The 18022-nt window shown below is 41.7% G+C and overlaps 2 protein-coding genes across 3 annotated transcripts; one reads left to right on the top strand and one right to left on the bottom strand.

Annotated features, from left to right (window-relative positions):
* Positions 1–3270: 3270 nt before the first annotated feature.
* Positions 3271–5575, bottom strand: LOC127469732 (protein brawnin). Its single transcript, XM_051784404.1, has 2 exons — positions 5297–5575; positions 3271–3630 (listed from the first exon to the last, which is right to left on the bottom strand). Exons 1-2 carry the CDS (start codon positions 5402–5404, stop codon positions 3535–3537), a joined length of 204 nt encoding a protein of 67 aa, XP_051640364.1. The 5' UTR covers positions 5405–5575; the 3' UTR covers positions 3271–3534.
* On the top strand, positions 5528–16067 carry TDG (thymine DNA glycosylase). Of its 2 annotated transcripts, none has more exons than XM_051784391.1 (10): positions 5528–5546; positions 8407–8500; positions 11032–11261; positions 11741–11810; positions 13180–13315; positions 13397–13479; positions 13560–13654; positions 15196–15367; positions 15683–15811; positions 15920–16067. In XM_051784391.1, exons 2-10 carry the CDS (start codon positions 8407–8409, stop codon positions 16057–16059), a joined length of 1149 nt encoding a protein of 382 aa, XP_051640351.1. In that variant the 5' UTR covers positions 5528–5546; the 3' UTR covers positions 16060–16067. The 2 variants fall into 2 exon arrangements, with proteins under 2 accessions (XP_051640351.1, XP_051640352.1); XM_051784392.1 differs by lacking the exon at positions 5528–5546 and adding an exon at positions 5734–5804.
* Positions 16068–18022: the final 1955 nt, after the last annotated feature.

Raw genomic sequence — 18022 nt, 5'->3', positions numbered from 1 at the left:
CTAACTTTAAATTTATACATGCAAAGCTCACCTTGTGGGCTGGCACAAAGAAATAAAGGGATGGATGGTCCTTTGCACAACTGGGCAGTTGGCAATCCTCGTGCCTTTCCACGCTGGCACAGCCACACCAACTAGTGTAGCATAGGGCTATGGTTGGGTTTTGTGTTTACAAGCCTGCTGTGCTGCTTTGCCAAAAGACACCTGGTATCTGAGAGCTGTGTTGAACTTGCTAGTTGAAGAAAGTATTCACGTTATGTATCTACTGCCATCTTAAAGTTGAGACAAGGCATTTAAAAATGGCATTAGAACTTGGGCTGGGCAGTTGTAGCTTTACAGCTGAGATGGGGGGAATTCCTTTCACTAAGTATGTGGACAACCCTCATCAGAGGTGGCTTTACTGCCTGTGAGCTGCTACCATCCTCTGTGGTACTTGGAAACCCTGCCTTTGTACAGCAGTTTGCTACAGGCTTTTTTTAAAGGTGTGGAAGTTCTTTTCTCATGGTTACTCCTTAATGCTGTTATTCCTAAACTTTATCACTATTGTTCTGTGTCTCTTTAGTATGGCAAAGTACTATAGATACTTAATATAACTCAAACTAAATCTATTGACACCAAATTTTAATGCAGACAGGTTAAACTGGAGGCACCACTTCTATTCATTACATTAGTTTTATGTAGTGGTTGGAAGAAGCACTGCATTTTCTCAGTAGTGCCTCTACTTTAAAACATCTTCACAGGATTGGTAGAAAGTGTTTGCACTGAAGGGTCTGTTTTTTGGGGTTTTTTTGCCTTCCTCTGTGGAAGAACTACATAGGCGTGGTACTTCTATGTAGTGATTCTCCTTAAGAACCCCTCACTTCTGTTTTCTTAACAGAACTTCTGTGAAGTTACAAGGTTCTGTAATCTGAAGCAAAATAAACTTTCTAATTAGGTTAGAGCACTAAACACTGACCTGAAGAACTTGCTTTCCATTTACTTTTACTAGGCTTCTATATTGCCTGATTACCATTTCCATGCAATAAATATGCCATGTATCACTGTGGTTATGGTGATAGGGTTTGTAGAGAGATGGTTTTATTGAGGTATGCTGTTTGAGGCCTAAGGAGTGAAACCTTAGTTTGGGGTGTTTTTGAGAGTTCAGAGTTCTGTTCTGCTCAGTGTAGTCTAGTATCCTAGGGAAGAGCCTTCTGTTACTGGCACATGCTGAGGGGTCTGACACCAGCATGTCCTTCAGCACCTGGCAGTGTCAGTTGTAATAGCAGCCTTTGGCAGTAAGTTAGTGACTGGGCAGGTGCACCAGTTCTGGAGGCTTGTTATTCTTACTGTAGCAGTGTGATTTTTATTTTATTTTTTTTTCGTTCTTGGTGCTGTGTAGCAATCAACTGCTGCTGAGGCTTTAATACTTCCAAAGGTATCACTTATTTTCAGTGATACCTTTCTGAGTATATCATTACTACCCCCACCTTTATATCTCTATTTGACCCCCAGCAGGAACTGCGACTCACTCCTGTATGGCTGGGAGTGCTTCTGCAGCCAACAAACCAAAGTGGAATATTGGAAGTGTAGGGTTGCTTGCTACAGTATTCTTAGTCTGTTAATTACTTGTAGACTTAGGCAACCTTTGCTCTGTTGTATAGCTAAAGTTCTCGTTGCCTTGATGGGTTTGAGGATGACAATTCAATTTGAGAAATAATAAAGAGCACACATGAGAGTCATGCCTTGTGCTTCTTCATCTATTTCAGCTGAGAGTATCATGTGCAACATAGCTGTGGTTCAGCTGCTTTCTCTAGACCCTGAAGTGACAAGTGTTTGCTATTAATAAGCACAAAATGCACTTGTAAGCCTACTTATTTGTCAGCTCTGAGGCAAAATGGTGTCAGTGCTGGAAGAAGTGTCTCCCATCAGGCTGTTTCTTTTGGTGCTGCAGCTGCACTGACTCTGGGGGTGTCACTTCTGTTAAAACCTGTAGTGTTGTCAGCTTTGCTGTTCCTAGATGGGCACTAATGAGGACAGTTCCCTCAGTGCTAGAAAAGGCTGAGCTCTGTGTTGCTCAGTTTACAGCAGCAACGGGATACACCTAGAAATCTAAGCCTAATTACTAGAAACTTCGCTCTGCAGCCTTTAGATCTTAAAAACCTTTAGAAAAGGGGGAGAAATGCATTTTTCATGTCAGAAATCAACAACATAACAGAGGTGCTACTCTGACAAAGTGTGAGTAACAGGGTAAGGTGTTGGTGAATCCTGGCTCTGTAAAGGGATCATTGAAAAACTGCTGTTCCTGCCCCAGTTAGGACAGGAACAAAATACTGCTGAACTGCACCGTCTTCTCTCTTCAACAAACATTCTCTTATGCTGAGGTGGAAGGTTGCTAATCTCAGCTTTGTTAGGTGCTATAGGGGGAAAAGTATTTTCACCAGAGCTGGACTTACTAAGATGGTCTCACTGATTGATTTCATTTGGATTTAACATGTGTTTTACTACAGCCTTTCTGTCAATGCCTGCTGTCATTGATAAAGGAGCCTGAAAGAGAGAGCCTGTGACGCACTCATGCTCAGTGCAGGCTGCATCCTGAACAGCACATAAGAGCAGGAGAGGATCTCATCCCACCAACAGCTGTAAAACTGTGGGAGAGCAGAGGCACATACACAGGCAGAAGAATTACAAACCTTTCTTCCTACGTAAACCGCTCCAACTTATGCAGACATAAATAAAAGCTTCACAGCTGGAACAGATGTAAAAGTAGCACTCTCACTGATCACTTCTGGATCCCTCTGCTATTACAAGACATCCAAGTACTTTGTCAGGAGGAATTAGGGAGCTTTTTTGTTTCCTTAATGCGTAATCTATCAGACTGGTTTTTACCCCCCTGAGTTAAAGCCGAGTGAGAACTGAGGATGAAGCCTGTGCCTTACCTTGGTATCTTTCTCAAGGGAAAACAATCCCCAACCTTCACAAGCTCTACGTGTACCACTCAAAAATGGGTTGTTGTGCCACCTCTACAGGATCCTGACTCTGTACCTTCCAGTTCGTGGTGCAAGTTTTGTGGTGATCCTATTTCAAGACTGAAAGGTAAACCCGCATCTGTTATTTCAGAGTTTTGTATATTTACAGCTATCAAAAGCAGCCATAAACAGATGAAGATGCCCAAGTGGAGTACAAATGTACGTAATTTCAGTGTAATCTGAATTGCCCCATTTTAACTAAAATGACCAAGCTGTAAGATCCCAGCCTTACAGTGGACCAAAGTAGGTTTCCTGTCAGTGATACATCTTTGTCATGGTTTAACCCTTTATTCTGAAGGATAGTTACACTGCAATCCAGATTTAAGAAGTCACAACTATTTTGGCACACCACCAACTGGACTTTTAACAACAGTACTCATTGTACATTTATTTTAAATGCTGCCTGAAACTGCTTAAAGGAAAGCAAAAAAGCATTAAGGCAGTACAGTGTTTCACATACGTATTTCTGCAACTTAAACAGTTGAATAAATATTTTATCAGTCCTAGTTTTCACAACGGAAGTAACTTCTGGTCACTGTTGTGAAGTCCGAACTTTGCTTGATCTTTCTTTTAGACCCAACAGTTCTGTTCTCAGTTCTCCAGGCTTAGGAGGTATTTCAGGTATGCTCTATTAAAAACAGAGAAAGACATCAGTGTTGTGGCAGAAGAAACACTAAACTCACAAAACAGTAAAGGATCACACTCTGTAAGAGCATTATAGCTAAACTGTGATTATACTGCCCTCTTCTTTGAGCAGAGTATAATTCCTACATGCAAAACATCTTAAAAATTATTACCTTTTTGTAATTTGACTTTTATTTTAAAATAGCAAAATATAATTGGGAAAACAAAAAAGAAGGTAAAAGAAAGAATTAAGTTTCATTTAAATGAACAAAGCTGCTTTTTTGCCATTAAAGAAAGTAAGTTTGGTAGAGATGTCTAAAACAGTTGAAGTTTCCACATATACTCTTTCTCTTGGTGACAGAAGAAAATGTCTCACTGCCTCTACCTTCCTGATTTAGAAATTAAGCACTGAAGCTGAAGATGAAATTTAAAAATAAAAAGGTACCAGATGACATGACATTTCAAGAACGAGATACCTCCTCAAAATTCATCCTACTTTAGGGATATAGATCATTTGATCATTCTGAATAAATATGTCTATTTGTCTGTAACGAAGGCTACAGTAGAGACTACTAAAATACATAAATTCTTATGCATCTATCAAAGATTTAAGCCTCATTGCTTAAATTTTGATGTGACAGCTCAAGCATGGTAATTTTTTTAAACTTATTTTCCATTTGAAAATAGCACAGTGAATTACAAAAATCAAGAGCAGGAGGGTGAGGGAAAACTTACAAGTCAGGCCTCCAACAGACTAAACCATTAATATTCCTGGTGGGTGGTTTTATTTGAAGTTTATTTCTGTGACTAGTTTTGACAGCCTTGCCTGTTGTCATTTCTAAAGTCAACTTTTGATTGTCTTCAAGTACTGAAGGAAACGAAGTCTATTTAAATCTAGCACAGCCCCTTCTCACCACTTTTGAACTCTCTTTTCAAAACCCAGCTTCCTACAGCGGAGACCCCTTTTGAAGGGGGTTACACAGCTTTTATTTTTGGTACCACATCAATAGAGTGGAGGTGGCTCCCCAGAGAAGTCACAGAATCCCAGAATTGTTACGGTTGGAAGGGACCTCTGGAGATCATCCAGTCCAACCCCCCTGCCAAGGCAGGGTCACCTGGAGCAGGTGACACAGGAATGCATCCAAGTGGGTTTGGAATGTCTCCAGAGAGGCAGACTCCCCGTGACCTCCCTGGGCAGCCCGTTCCAGTGCTCTGCCAGCCTCAACGTGAAGTTCTTCCTCATGTTGAAGGAAAACTTCCTGTGCTTTAGTTTACGGCCATTGCTGGGCCTGTCGCTGGGCACCACCGAAAAGAGTCTGGCACCATCCCCTTGGCACCCGCCTTTGAGATATTTATATGCACTGATGAGAGCCCCTCTCATCCACACTCTCTTCTCTACACCAAACAGGCCCAGCTCCCACAGTCTCTCCTTATAAGAGAGATGCTCCAGACCCTTAATGATCTTTGTAGCCTCCACTGGACCCTCTCCAGTAGCTCCCTGTCTTTCCTGTCCTGAGGAGCCCAGACTGGGGCAGAGCAGGGTCCCGGCTGCCCGGACGGTGGCCCTGCAGAGGCCGATCTCTGTGCACAGCCAGGCCGGACGCCTCCCGGGGGCAAAGCCTCCATCCCGCACACACGCCACCACCGACCGGGCCCCTGCGAGCACTTACAAGGTCCGGCCGGTAGTACCTGTGCACGACCTCGGCCCCCGCGAACATGGCCAGCATGCTGGCGGCCAGCGCCCGCAGGTACGTGGGCCAGGGCACGCCGGCGGGCATGGCCGGGCCGGGCACTCCGCACACACCGACCGCGCCGGACGTGCGTCATCCCCGCCGCCGCCGGCAGCGGGGCAGGGAAAAAGGAAAAGGGAAGAGGGTGTGGAGGCCCGCCCCTCGCGCAGGAGTATCGCGGCAGCGCGCGGTGAGTCGCGACAGAACCCCCCGCACCCCCCGGGGCACGGGGGGATCTCACACACACACACACACACGCAAACCCCGCCCGGCCCCGCCCTCCGCGCCCATTGGCCGGCGCGGGTCACGTGGCGCGGGGCCGCCCGGCAGGTCGGTCGGGGCGCCGAGCGGGGGGAGGGGGCGGGGGGCGAGCGGCGACAGCGGCGACAAGGACAGGGACAGGGACAGGGCCAGCCCCGCCCGCCATGGAGCCCCAGGAGATGGGCAGGTACCGCCGCCCGCCCGCGGCCGCGCTCGGGCCTCGCGGGGGGGCCGCCGTGGTCCTGCTCCTCCTGCTCGCCCACGTCCCGCGGGCGGCGGGCCCGCGGCCGGGCTGCGGCGGCGCCTCCCGGCCCTTCCTCGGCACAAAGGGGAGCGGGGAGCGGGGCTCGGAGGGGCCGGGCCCCGGGGGGGAACGGGGCGCTGGGCCGCGGTCGTGGCTGCGTCCCGAGGGGGAACCGAAAATCGTTTAATATTTGGGTTTGTTCCGAGTATTGTTTAATACTTGTTTTGTGAACAAGTATTTTAATTTTTCTTTCATTTTTAGCATAAACTGAATGGGGGGGGGGGCGTAGGGCGAGGGAACTGGGAATATTTATTCCCCGTGGAACTGGAAATATTTATTCGAATGTCCCATGACATTTTGTTATGTTTGTTATACATCAGTAACAAAGAATTGTATTTCTGAACCCACGCGCAAGAAATGTGGCCTAAAATGTGTAGGAAACTTAGAGGTAGGGGTAAAAGTTCTCTTTCCTCTCATTAGTAAGTGGTTGGAGGACTTGTTTGTGACATGGCGCGAATTTTCTCTCTGTTTAAAGGAAGTTTTATTCCCTTTACAAGAAGGATACTTTATATACTCATAAAATAAGGCCTGTATTACAAGAAGGCATCTGGTCTTCGTTTCACATCTTTGTTACTCACTCTGTTCTGCTCTGCATGATTAAGCTTTCATTACTTTATGAGCTGGATTCTGCATGTCTCAGTTGTGTTTCCCAACACAAATCTGAAGATCAGGTTGGTTTGGTTCAGTAGCTGCACAAGTATTTTATATAAAATGGAACTCTTCCTGCAGAGGGGTTAAAGTATTCACAGTACTCTGAAAATCTCCCATGACTTTATTAGGCAACTTCCTTGGGAATCTGACAGACCTACGTTCATATTTATTCTCCTTGATTCAGGACAGGTATTTGGTTCAAAATCAGTGGCTTGATCATAAGAGTGTGGGCTGTTCTGGTATAAATCTGATTTATACAGTGGGATTCTTAAAAATTCATTGTGTAGTAGTGAATGGTCCCTTCTTTTGAGATATTTAGAATTACAGAATCATTTATGTTGGATAAGACCTCTAAGATCATTGAGTCCAACCATTAACCCAGCACTTCCAAGCCCACCACTAAACCATGTCCATAAGTGCCACATCTACACGGCTTTTAAATACTTCAGGGGTGGTGACTCAACCAGTTCCCTGGGCAGCCTGTTCCAGTGCTTAACAACCCTTTTCATGAAGAAATTTATCCTAATATCCAATCTAAGCCTCCCCTGGCACGACTTGAGGCCATTTCCTCTTGTCCTGTTGCTTGTTACTTCAGACTGACCCCCACCTGGCTACAACCTCCTTTCATGTAGCTGTAGAGAGTATAAGGTTCCCCCTGAGCATCCTTTTCTCCAGGCTAAACAACTCCAGCTCCCTCAGCTACTCCTCAAGACTTGTGCACTAGACCTTCCCCAGGTCCATTGCCCTTCTCTGAACGCACTCCAGCACCTCAGAGTCCTTGTAGTGAGGGGCCCAAAAATGAACACAGGATTTGAAGTGTGGCCTCACCAGTGCTGAGTACAGGAGGTTGATCACTGCCCTGGTCCTGATACAGGCCAGGATGCCATTGGCCTTCTTGGACAAATATGTCTATGTCTAAAAATTATTTGGTGTTTTTGTTAATAGCTTTGAGATGATAAAATTATTTCCTGAAAATTTACTGTTCACAAAATCCTTTCTATGTATTTTTATAGCAGCAGAATCTATGGCCAAGAAAATGGCTGTGTAGGTAGAAAGGAGTGACAGTATAAAGCAGAATTTTGCATTGGGGTGTGAGGGCTGTATGTGACTAATAAATGTGTGGAGGAAGAAAGCTGTATATGGAAAAATGTCTTCATGCATGGAAGGAAATTGAGTTTTTGTGTATGTGAACACTTCCATGTAGAATAAGTGCAGTATTTTGTGTTGGGATCAAGTGTGTGATAACTGGACAACATCTGCCACACAATTTGTTAAAGCTGTTTAATGATCTGCATAGTAACAAAGGCTGTGTGTGTTCTTCATGCTTTGTAGGCCAGAATGATTCATCCATTCTGGATCTTACCAGATCAAGTAAATGATGCAACATTAAAAAAATCTAAACTTTAGGAAACTTGAAGTCCAAAGAGTTTTAACTCACATGTGTTGTAAATTGCCAATGTGTTTGATAGTTTGCTTTGGAAGTGTGTGCTACAGAGTCTTTTTCCTGAAAAAAAGGGTAAAGCTCTACACTTCACTTACCAATGTTGTGTTAATTCCACAATTTAGTAATCACAAGAAATGTACTGTTAACTGATACCAGCTCAGCAGCCAAACTGCTTCGCAGATTTGGATAATTTACTCCCTTGTTAATAGAGTCATTGGAGAATATAAGTGTGATACATGCCAGCCTTGATAAAGTTGGATTTTTACGGTCTGTACGGCCCATCACCAAGTTTCTAAGTTGTTGACAAATTATGTCTCTTTCCTCTCCCTCCTAAGATACTACGCATATCTTCAGCAAGCTCAAGCATTTTACTCCTTTCCATTCCATCAGATGATGACTGCAGTGCCCAACATGGAAACGATGGCTGAGCAGCCGACTCTAGAGGGCATTCCAGAGCCAAACATTGCTCAGGAGCCTCCGAAAGGTAGATTGACTGGGCTGTGCTAAGAGAGCTAAAACAGTAGTAATTGATTGGAAAAAAAATATTGCTCTTAAACTGCTTCTTTGGACATATTGGATTTCCTTTTCTTGGTGCTGTCTGAGGAAGTATTGATTAATTGTATTCTTTAAGTAACGTGTTTTAACAGATAATTAAAAAGACAAGAAGTAAACCCAGGTGAATGTATTCAGGTTGTTCAGTCTCACACAATTATCTTGTTCCAGGAAAAGCAAAATTTTGTTTCAATAGATAAATGCATAATTTTTAGCTAATGTCATGGGTTTTAATACTATGTTAGAGAAGGTGGGTTTTAAAAATTCTGAGTTCAAATTTTTTTTTAAAATTTCTGCAGAAGAACAATATAATACTGCTTATTTGAAATATTTTTGTTTGTAGCTCATTTAAACAAAATGCAAACAGTGCTGGAAAGTGTACATGACACAAGTTTTGTACTCTCTGTACTTGTATGTTGCCTTTCTTTTCCCCCCTTAGGATTTTGTACACTTAGTCTTTGCAGTAGCTACGCCAAGGGGACATCTGTTGTTCTGTTACTGTGCTCACTCTTAGGACATAAAAAAGCAGTGATTTCTGCTATGCCTGAATTCTGATTCAGTAGCCAATACTCACACATAGAGTTTCACCTTACTTTAATGGATACAGCTCAGAGCTCTGTGTACCAAGGAGACTTATCAGCCAGTTCATGCAATGACATTGCTTGATAACCATTTTTTTTTGTTAAAGTTGTAATGCGTGGCCAGATAAAATCGTAGGAGGAAAACCTCCAGTTTAAAATAGTTGTGACTGCTCAATTCTGTCACAGTATTATTCATTTCAGTTAGGCTGCATCTCAAGTGCTGTGTAGTCAGTCTTCTTTTGCAGTTTTAGTATTGGATAACATAGTGTCACTGTGAGCACCCTGTTTGACTGCACTTGCAAGTATTTTTGGACAGCTGTGATCCTCTGTTAGGAAGCTGTTCCCTAGTGTTGTTTTTTTTGCAGGAACTGTAAGTTGAGTAGGGCCTTCAAAGGTGGGCATGGAATATTTATCAAATGTCTATGAAATTTACAGGAACATATATGAAAGACAAAGATTTGGAGTCCAGCTACTGCTGTGGTGAAAATAGTAAGATTTCTAGGATTATCCTCTGAAAGGCTGCCCTGGCATTGTTCATCTTCCATGACAGTGTCTGGTTGGTAGGTACCTGATCAGTGTGAGAGTTAGAAAAACATTATCCTGCTTCATTTAAAATACTCGGACTGCTCTGAGTTGGAGCATTATGTGGATTATGCTGTCACATGAAAAACCTTCTAACTCTTCAAGGGGTAGAAAAAAGCTATTTATGTGGCTCACCAAGTCTAGACCCTTCTGTTCTCTTTATTGCAACTAGACTAGAGCTTGAGTACTGTTACTTAAAGCTTCCCTAAACAGTTGCTGCAGTGATGCCCTGGGAATTTCACATGATTTTTGTTTTCCCTTTTGTTTACACAGCTTTCTTACAAGAATAGCTCAAAAAAAGTTTACAGACTTAGGGCAGTGGCTGGGTATCTACCATAGTTCTTTCTTATCTGAGGGAGATTTTCATCTATGAATTTTGGAAATAAGATGAAGTCTCAGTTTTAAAGTAATAGATTACTTTGTCTATTTAGCAGCTGATTGCTGCTAGATATGTTTTCATATTTTTCAAGTTGTGTACTACAGCTTGACATTATTAATGAACGCAGAGATAGAGAGGACTCTCTGGGTAGTCATGTCATGGCTAGTACCTGTGCTGCTTGAATCTCTAAATTTTAAGAGCCAGAAGATGAGGAAGCTTCAGATGAGTGAACAGTGACTACTTCATGTTGGCATTTTGTAAATAAAAATGAATGTTTGGTGTCACTCAGATTGAGATGCTGCATTACCTTGCTGAATGCTGCCCTGGACAGTATCTGTTCTGGAAGCAGTGTGTGAATGTATGTGAATGCAGCAGTGTGTGCATAGCTTCTGTAGCATTCAGCCTCTGTGCTTGTGTTCCTGACAAGTTCATACCTGACACTGTGGGTAATCCTTGAACCCTTTTGTTTTTGACGTACAGTTTGTTTCTTCAAGATGTTATGTCACCTGTAACATTCAGCTTTCATATTTAGAAGCTGAAGGGTGGATAGTTGACTAGAACTTATTGTGACATTCTTTGGAACCTAAGCTTTGATGCTCTGGCATATCCTCCAAAAGAAATGAAACTGTTTCCAAAGGACTGTGGCATAAAACATGTAAACAACGTAACCTAATCATGGGGTTACTCTTGGTTTGTATCCCAAGTCAGCGTAGTTGTCTGAGAGTAGTGTGTTTGTGTGTGGTACAGAGACACCTAAGCTAGCTCTGTGTTGAGCCTGCAAAACCGAGATTCATCTGGTAATTTTTTTAATTAGTGAATTTTGAAGGTAAACTTATCTTTTTGTATCTATACATTTAGCTGAGTCTTTCTGACACTGCAACATTAGAAATGTACAAAAGGAATATTTGCTTTGTGTTTCAGAAGTTAAGAAAGGAGGAAGGAAAAGAAAAGCCAAAGCAACTGAGCCAAAGCAACCCAAAAAGCCTGCTGCTAAAAAAGAAAAAACAGCCAAGTCAAAAGGCAAACAAGAAAAGATCACAGATACTTTTAAAGTCAAAAGGAAAGTGGATCGTTTTAATGGTGTATCTGAAGCTGAACTTCTGACCAAGACCTTGCCTGATATTTTGACCTTTGATCTGGACATTGTAATAGTAAGTAACTCAGAGTTACAAGATTAGGTAGAAAAGTCTTGTACTCGTTATGATTTACATTCCTTTTGCTGACTTATCTGTATTGCTTATATGGCAAGATCTTGCAAGATAAAGTATATAAACTGTTTCCTGTGTGTAGAGCTGCTTTGCCTTTTCTGTTAAAAGCCATAGTAGCATAGTCCTAATTTCTGAGAAGTCTAAGGTTTAGGTATGATACAGAGTCGTGAGAGACCGTTACTCGATGCTTTGTTTACTGGAAGCTCTGCACACTGTGAGCTGCCCTTTTGACACTGCACTGCTAAATGAGGCACTGCTGTAAAATTGTCAGGTTTTTTAAATGATGGAAGGTGCCATTAACACAGTTTTGTTTGTTGACAGTAACTTAGAGAGAATTGAATCAAGCATCCTTACTGTAACTTGATTAAATTGCTGACTACAAGCCATGTTCTCATTGTTCAAATGGACTGATATCTTTCCAGATTGGCATAAACCCTGGCCTGATGGCAGCTTACAAAGGACATCATTACCCGGGACCTGGAAACCATTTTTGTACGTTTTCATTTTCCTTTCTGCTTTTAGAATTTGCAGAACTTTGTTAGAATTTGTGGTATTTTAATTAAACTGGTTTGGGTTTTGTTTTTCTTCTGATTTTCTTTTGTTTTGGATGCAGAGAGGGATTTTGCTTTTAACCATCCAAGAGTGATTTAAATCCCATAAGTAGTTCTGTCAAATACTGCACATAAAAAGGAATAGAAGAGAAATAATCAGTGACTTTAGATGCAGGTTTAGAATTGTCAGGCAAACACACCGTTACCAAATACCTTATTGTTGTATTAGGGTGCAGCTTAAGGAATAAAAATTAAATCTCTAGTACTTCAATTATCAAGGGTGAGTCAATAAGCATCAATTTCTGATGTAAAATAAAACTACAAGCATTATCCAAAAAATGTTTCTCACTAAGCCCTCTTCTGTTTGCATTTATTCATCCATCTCTTCTTTAGAAGCTTTCTAAGTGATGAAAAAGCAAAGCCAGTTGCCATTTCCCAGCAGACATGTGCATCTGGCATACCTGATTCTCCAGGCAGATGTTTTGTCCTAAATATTTTTCCATTTTCAGTATAGCATTTGCTACATCATGTTCTCATAAAAAAAGATCCTACCTGAACTCTGAAATGCTCAGTTCTGCATATAGGAGCCGTGGTGGTGGGAGGGAGCTCCACATGGGCTAATTGCAGCCTTTTGATATTCCAGTCAAAACATTCCTAGTGCCCAGCAGACCCAAAAGCAGGCTTGGGTATTTCTCTAGTGTTCTGCAGCCTGGTCAGACTGATCACCTCCTTTACTGAGATCAGGCCAGCTATGCATGCTCTGGCAAATCCAGGAGTTTGTAACCTTCCCAAATCATTGGGAACTACCTGGCGTGAGTTTGTGCTGGCACTGCACATCGCCCAAACTCGACTTTTATGTGCTAAAGATGAATGTGAGATGTCAGCAGTTCTGTCCCAGAGGCTCAGGGCAAGGAGGAGCAATGGCAAGCTTGTAAAAGAAAGCTGACACATTGTATTTGCCACATTCTTTCCCACGAATCCATATTGATCACATTCGCTCCCTGCTTAAGTGAGTCACAAAATCTAAAGCTCTGTACTGAACTTTTAGGATAAAAGATTGGTTTCCATACACAGGATCATGATGAGGAATTCCTGTTCACTAGGGCTTTTCTGTTCTCTTGCAGTAGATAAAGTAATAATCGTTATTTTAAACTTTTCTAGATAGGGCAATAATCTTCCTAAATTAACTGATGCTTTGTTAAAATAGATTCTTCCTTTAGCATTCCAGTATTCTGACAGTTGAGTTTTTTCCATTGTGCTTTCTTTTCCTTAGAAATAGGCAAATATGTATCTACCTTCTTACTTCACAGGGAAGTGTCTGTTCATGTCTGGTCTAAGTAATGAACAGCTGAACCATATGGATGACCACACTTTGCCACATAAATATGGGATTGGATTTACAAACATGGTTGAAAGGACAACACCTGGAAGCAAAGACCTCTCCAGGTAGGGCAGCAAGGGGGAATATATCATGCTTGTTAATGAATTAATAGTTGTGATTATAATTTTGAGTACCTTCTCTTTCAGCAAAGAGATTCGGGAAGGAGGGCGAATTCTGATGCAGAAGCTACAAAAGTATAAACCTCGTATAGCAGTTTTCAATGGAAAATGTGAGAACCTTTTAAATTAATTTGTTCTGTCGATAGCTTTTTTTTTTCTTCACACTTATCCTATCTTTTTTTTATTTTAGGTATTTATGAAATTTTTAGTAGAGAAGTTTTCGGAATTAAAGTTAAGAACTTGGAATTTGGACTGCAGCCCCACAAAGTGCCAGATACAGAAACTGTGAGTATTGAGACTAAGAAACAAAACCAGGGCATTCCATTTAAAAACTAACAAAATCTCAGGACTTGCATACACTTCTGACAATGAACCAAGTACATTCTGATAATGACCAAAGTACAACAGGTGTGAAAGGCTTTTACCTAAATAGAGAAAGGGGGATAGTGCAATTTTTGGACACATCTTTCATGCAGCTTCTTCAGACTTGCAGATTTTATTTGGGAAATGGTGTATTATGATTAGTTGGTTAGTGCATCCTCTGACAACTGTCTAAAGTACGAATAATACATGCATGCTTTTGGGATAACTTTAATCTGATTCCCTGTGTCCAATTTGCTGGATATTTGTATTACTGAACTTTAATACTGAACATGACCATGGTGGTGGTAGTGCCACTGTGGGGCAGAAAGAACAGCAAGTCCATCACTGTGCCATTACACACAACCACTACAGCATTACAGGAGCTGGGCATGCCCAAGCACTGCCATCAGTCTGGACCTCCTTGGGCTGATTTGCAGTTTGAAGTTCAATTGGGTACTGAAGATAAAACAAACAATTTGATGAAGAGTGCATTAGTCACAGACATCTAGTGCTGGAAAGTATCTCAATAGACCAGCTATTTATCATCAGAAATAGGTTTGTTTAACATGTTCTTATAAACAGGTTAGGGCAAAGGCAATTACACTACCTGCCAAGGTAGCTTATTCTAAAGCTTCATTACCTTGTCAGTTCAAAAGTTTGGATTGTTTTTCTTCTTATTTCTGTCCCAAATTACCAGTGCTGCAAGTTTAAGCTGTCTTTCTCTAAAGGTGAAGTGTTGCCATTAGAGCCTGAAGAACTGTTGTTGATAAAGTGCTTGCTTTCTTAAGTAGCTCTTAAAGACTTCTGCGGCAGATGTATTTGTAAGAAAGATAAATAATCCCCTTTACTGGTACTTGTTCGTAAATACTGCACGGCGATAAAAGGATTGAACAGTTTGTTTTTGCTCAACTAACTTGATGTCTTTAGTTAAGGCTGTTGGCAGAGGCAGAGACACTTGAGTTGGCTCCAACCATACTGACTAACTGCAGTTTCACACCCTGGCATGTGTGCTGTGGATGCTCTTGGCCCAGAAGCCAAGCTAATTAACCCGTGGTGCCTCCCTCACTGGTGTGGGCTGTTTGCATGCTGCCACGTACTCCTCTGTGGACTCTGGCTCAAGGCTCTGCTTGCTCAGGGAGCTCTGCAGTGTGCTCCACTCTCTGGCACACACTGCAAATTTCTTGTACCACACACTGGTACTGCTTCTCCTGCAGCACATAAATAACTGGTGAAAATTGTCCTCACTTTGGCAGCTGATAATTGGCCCCTCTCTTCAGGGCAAGACAGCTGGCTGGACAAGAAAAACTAAAGACTCCTTTTAGCCCCTTCCATGACCACCTCTGGCATTAGTTGAAGTTTATACAAAGGGTTAAAGCAGTGGGCTTAACTGTTAAGTTGTTCTCAGTGCACTAAATATTAACTCATAGCTCAATAATGCTGTTTTTCTTGCTCTTTGTCTCAAGCTCTGCTACGTTATGCCATCGTCCAGTGCAAGATGTGCTCAGTTTCCCCGGGCACAAGATAAAGTTCATTATTACATAAAGCTGAAAGACTTAAGGGACCAACTGAAAGGCATCACACCAAACACAGATGTGCAGGAGGTGCAGTATACATTCGACTTGCAACTTGCACAAGGTACAGTGCTTATTTTGTTAACCCTTTATTAAAATGCAGTGTAGTGTACAAGACAACTAGAAGTTTCCCAAGCAAGAAAGAAATAAAGAATTTAATGGGGGATCGGGGGGAGGGAGGCAGATGTGCCATCTTTTCTAAACTGTGTTGTGTAGGATTACAGATTCCACTCTCTTTATAGTACAACCTAAATTCTGTAAGGAGAGCAGGGGATTATCTTGTAGAATTTGTGGCTGTTTTTCAAGTGTTTTCTGATAAAAGTGCTCTTTGATAATATTTGTTCTAAATATTAATACTTGAGGTGTTCTGTTTCTGCAGAGGATGCTAAAAAGATGGCTGTCAAAGAAGAAAAATATGACCCAGGCTATGAAGCAGCATATGGAGGAGCTTACTGTGATCGTGCACCGTATGACAGTGAGCAGTGCAGCTTCTCTTCCAATGGAACGGGTAAAGTGCAGCGCTCTGGGCGTTCGGGCTGTGAACCACTGCTTGGGAACAAGGACTCAGGGGCGTCAGCTGCATTTTGTAAACAGTGGGATTTTTGTTTTGTTTCAGCGGGAAGCAATCCACAGCACTGCGAGGGGTCGTCCTTCGGTGTAGTTCCTAATGGACAATGGATGACACAGTCCTTTGCAGACCAGATTCCAGAGTTCAGTGCCGGTGTGACACAGGAAGAGGAGGGAAGCAGCGTGTAGGGGCTGTTCCTTCTCAGCTATGCATCCATGCTGCAGTTTTAATGCAGTGACCAAGATTGGTACCTCGGTTCTCCAACTGAAGCATTTTAATAGTATTTTATCTCCCCTAGTTATTTTATTATAGTCCAAAGTAAGTGTGTGGTAGGCTGAAATCAATGAACTAGATGATTTTAAGGAACTGTTCAAACTTTTTTTAAAAAAGTTAACCCTTTTTTGTATATGAGTTTTATATTTAATGTATGCCATTTCTTGCAGTTTTTGACAAATTGCTTTCTCATTTGTGAAGATTTCTTTTGGGCGTTAATTTTATTTCATGAATTGTAATGTAGTAGTAACAGCAGCAGTATACTTCTTACTGATGCCTCAATATTTGGATATCTCACAATCCTTTTATATCCAGAGGGGAAAATGGGAAGTGTACCCTTAACTTATGTGAAGCGATATTTTTAATCAGGCACAGTTAAGGAAATTGTGCTTTTTAACTCTGCCTTTTACCTTCTTAAAAAGTGCAGAAAGTTGCACTCTACAGCTGTGAGTACTGAGTATTTTCTGGGTGGGAAGAGAGAGCTTGGTGAGTGGACCATATTCAGGATTAAGGGAGTGAAGACATCCTCTCAAGTCACAACACTGGGGAGAAAAATTTGTGTCACACAGGACAGGGCCTAAATATTCTAGCTGAGCTGGCTTACGGTAAGATATCCCTACCACTCTTATCTCTTTCCCTCTGAAATTCCAATGTAAGGAACTGGAATTCCTTGAAAAAAGCCCCAAAACAAACAACAGTGGTGGTTCTTCAATTCTGTAGCATTCAAACTCTGTCGTTACTGTGTGATTAGTCTCTTCACATGACCTTCAGCAGTAGACAACCCCTTCGAACAGATTACATGTCAGGGAATTGAAAGGCTGCATTCTCTGTAAAAATCACATACAGCTACATTGTTTACATCATGTACAATTAGCACAGGGTGAAAAGAGTTTGCAATTTAGCAGGTTTTAACATTCCGTTCTCTTCAATCTGTAGAGGGTGGTCTTCTTATTCCTCTTACAAGCAAAAAATACTGAGTTAAATATAGGAGCAGCTGTTCCATGAATAAGAAGTTGGCTGTAGAAACTACAGCTCTCTTCTGAGGAACTTGCCTAAATGATATACATTTTTGACCAATATTAGTTACTGAGAAAGAAACGAGATTCCATCCTGGTGCTTAACCATTGTCTTCTTTTCCTCCTTTATCATGTGAGGAAGAAATGAAGTAAAAGCAATAAGCTGATCAAAACACTACAGTTTTGATGATCTTATAATAGTTGGTGCTTCACATACTTGAAAAACAGATACAAACAGTATCTCCACACTCCGTGCGGGCCAGAGAGTCCTGTAGGGTGTGATTTATCCTTTCTTCACAGCCAGCAATGGTTGTCAGTTGTGTGTAACTAGTTAGTGTAGGTTCTAATCTTGCTATAACAGCTCTCACTGAGATCACACACTGTCAACCTGTTATGAGGCAGGCATGATGTTTACAGTTTTTTCCCAAATTATGTGGCTTAATTCTGAGCGTCTTAAATCAAGAAAGTGTGCATTATGATTCTGATTGTGTTTATTAGCTTCAGCATAAAGCTATTCTGTATATTGTCAGAAAGGTATAGGACTTGTCTGTTATTTAAAGTGTACTGTATCATGTATTGCTGTTTACATGGGTGTTTTCCTGCAGGTGCTCAAAGTATCTTGCATCAGGGATTTGTTACAATTCAATTATTTTATTTTCAACAAAATTGGAAGCATGGAATTAGCACTGCTGAGTATGTAGCACAGTAGGATTTAACTCCTGAAAGGCTATCCTCTTTGAGTGGAAGGGAAAGGTGTCTTCTTTAAAGGAGTCACTGGATACAAAATACAGTTAAGTCTACAATGACTGTTTCACTAAATACTGCAATTCTATGTGTCCTCCCTCAGAACTGGTGCTCTTTT

The sequence above is a fragment of the Manacus candei genome, unplaced genomic scaffold, assembly GCF_025592945.1.
Source record: "Manacus candei isolate 608988 ecotype Guabito, Panama unplaced genomic scaffold, ASM2559294v1 h1tg000018l, whole genome shotgun sequence".
Lineage (NCBI taxonomy): Eukaryota > Metazoa > Chordata > Aves > Passeriformes > Pipridae > Manacus > Manacus candei.
This window is presented reverse-complemented; position numbering and strand designations above follow the sequence as displayed.

Bases quoted from the DNA above. Each gene is read 5' to 3' on its own strand.
- LOC127469732 (XM_051784404.1), bottom strand. From the start codon at position 5,404: ATGCCCGCCGGCGTGCCCTGGCCCACGTACCTGCGGGCGCTGGCCGCC. The intron at 3,631-5,296 runs GTAAGTGCTCGC...TGTTTTTAATAG, and splicing joins GGTACTACCGGCCGGACCTT to AGCATACCTGAAATACCTCC.
- TDG (XM_051784391.1), top strand. From the start codon at position 8,407: ATGATGACTGCAGTGCCCAACATGGAAACGATGGCTGAGCAGCCGACT. The intron at 11,262-11,740 runs GTAAGTAACTCA...ATATCTTTCCAG, and splicing joins TTGATCTGGACATTGTAATA to ATTGGCATAAACCCTGGCCT. The intron at 11,811-13,179 runs GTACGTTTTCAT...CTTACTTCACAG, and splicing joins GGGACCTGGAAACCATTTTT to GGAAGTGTCTGTTCATGTCT.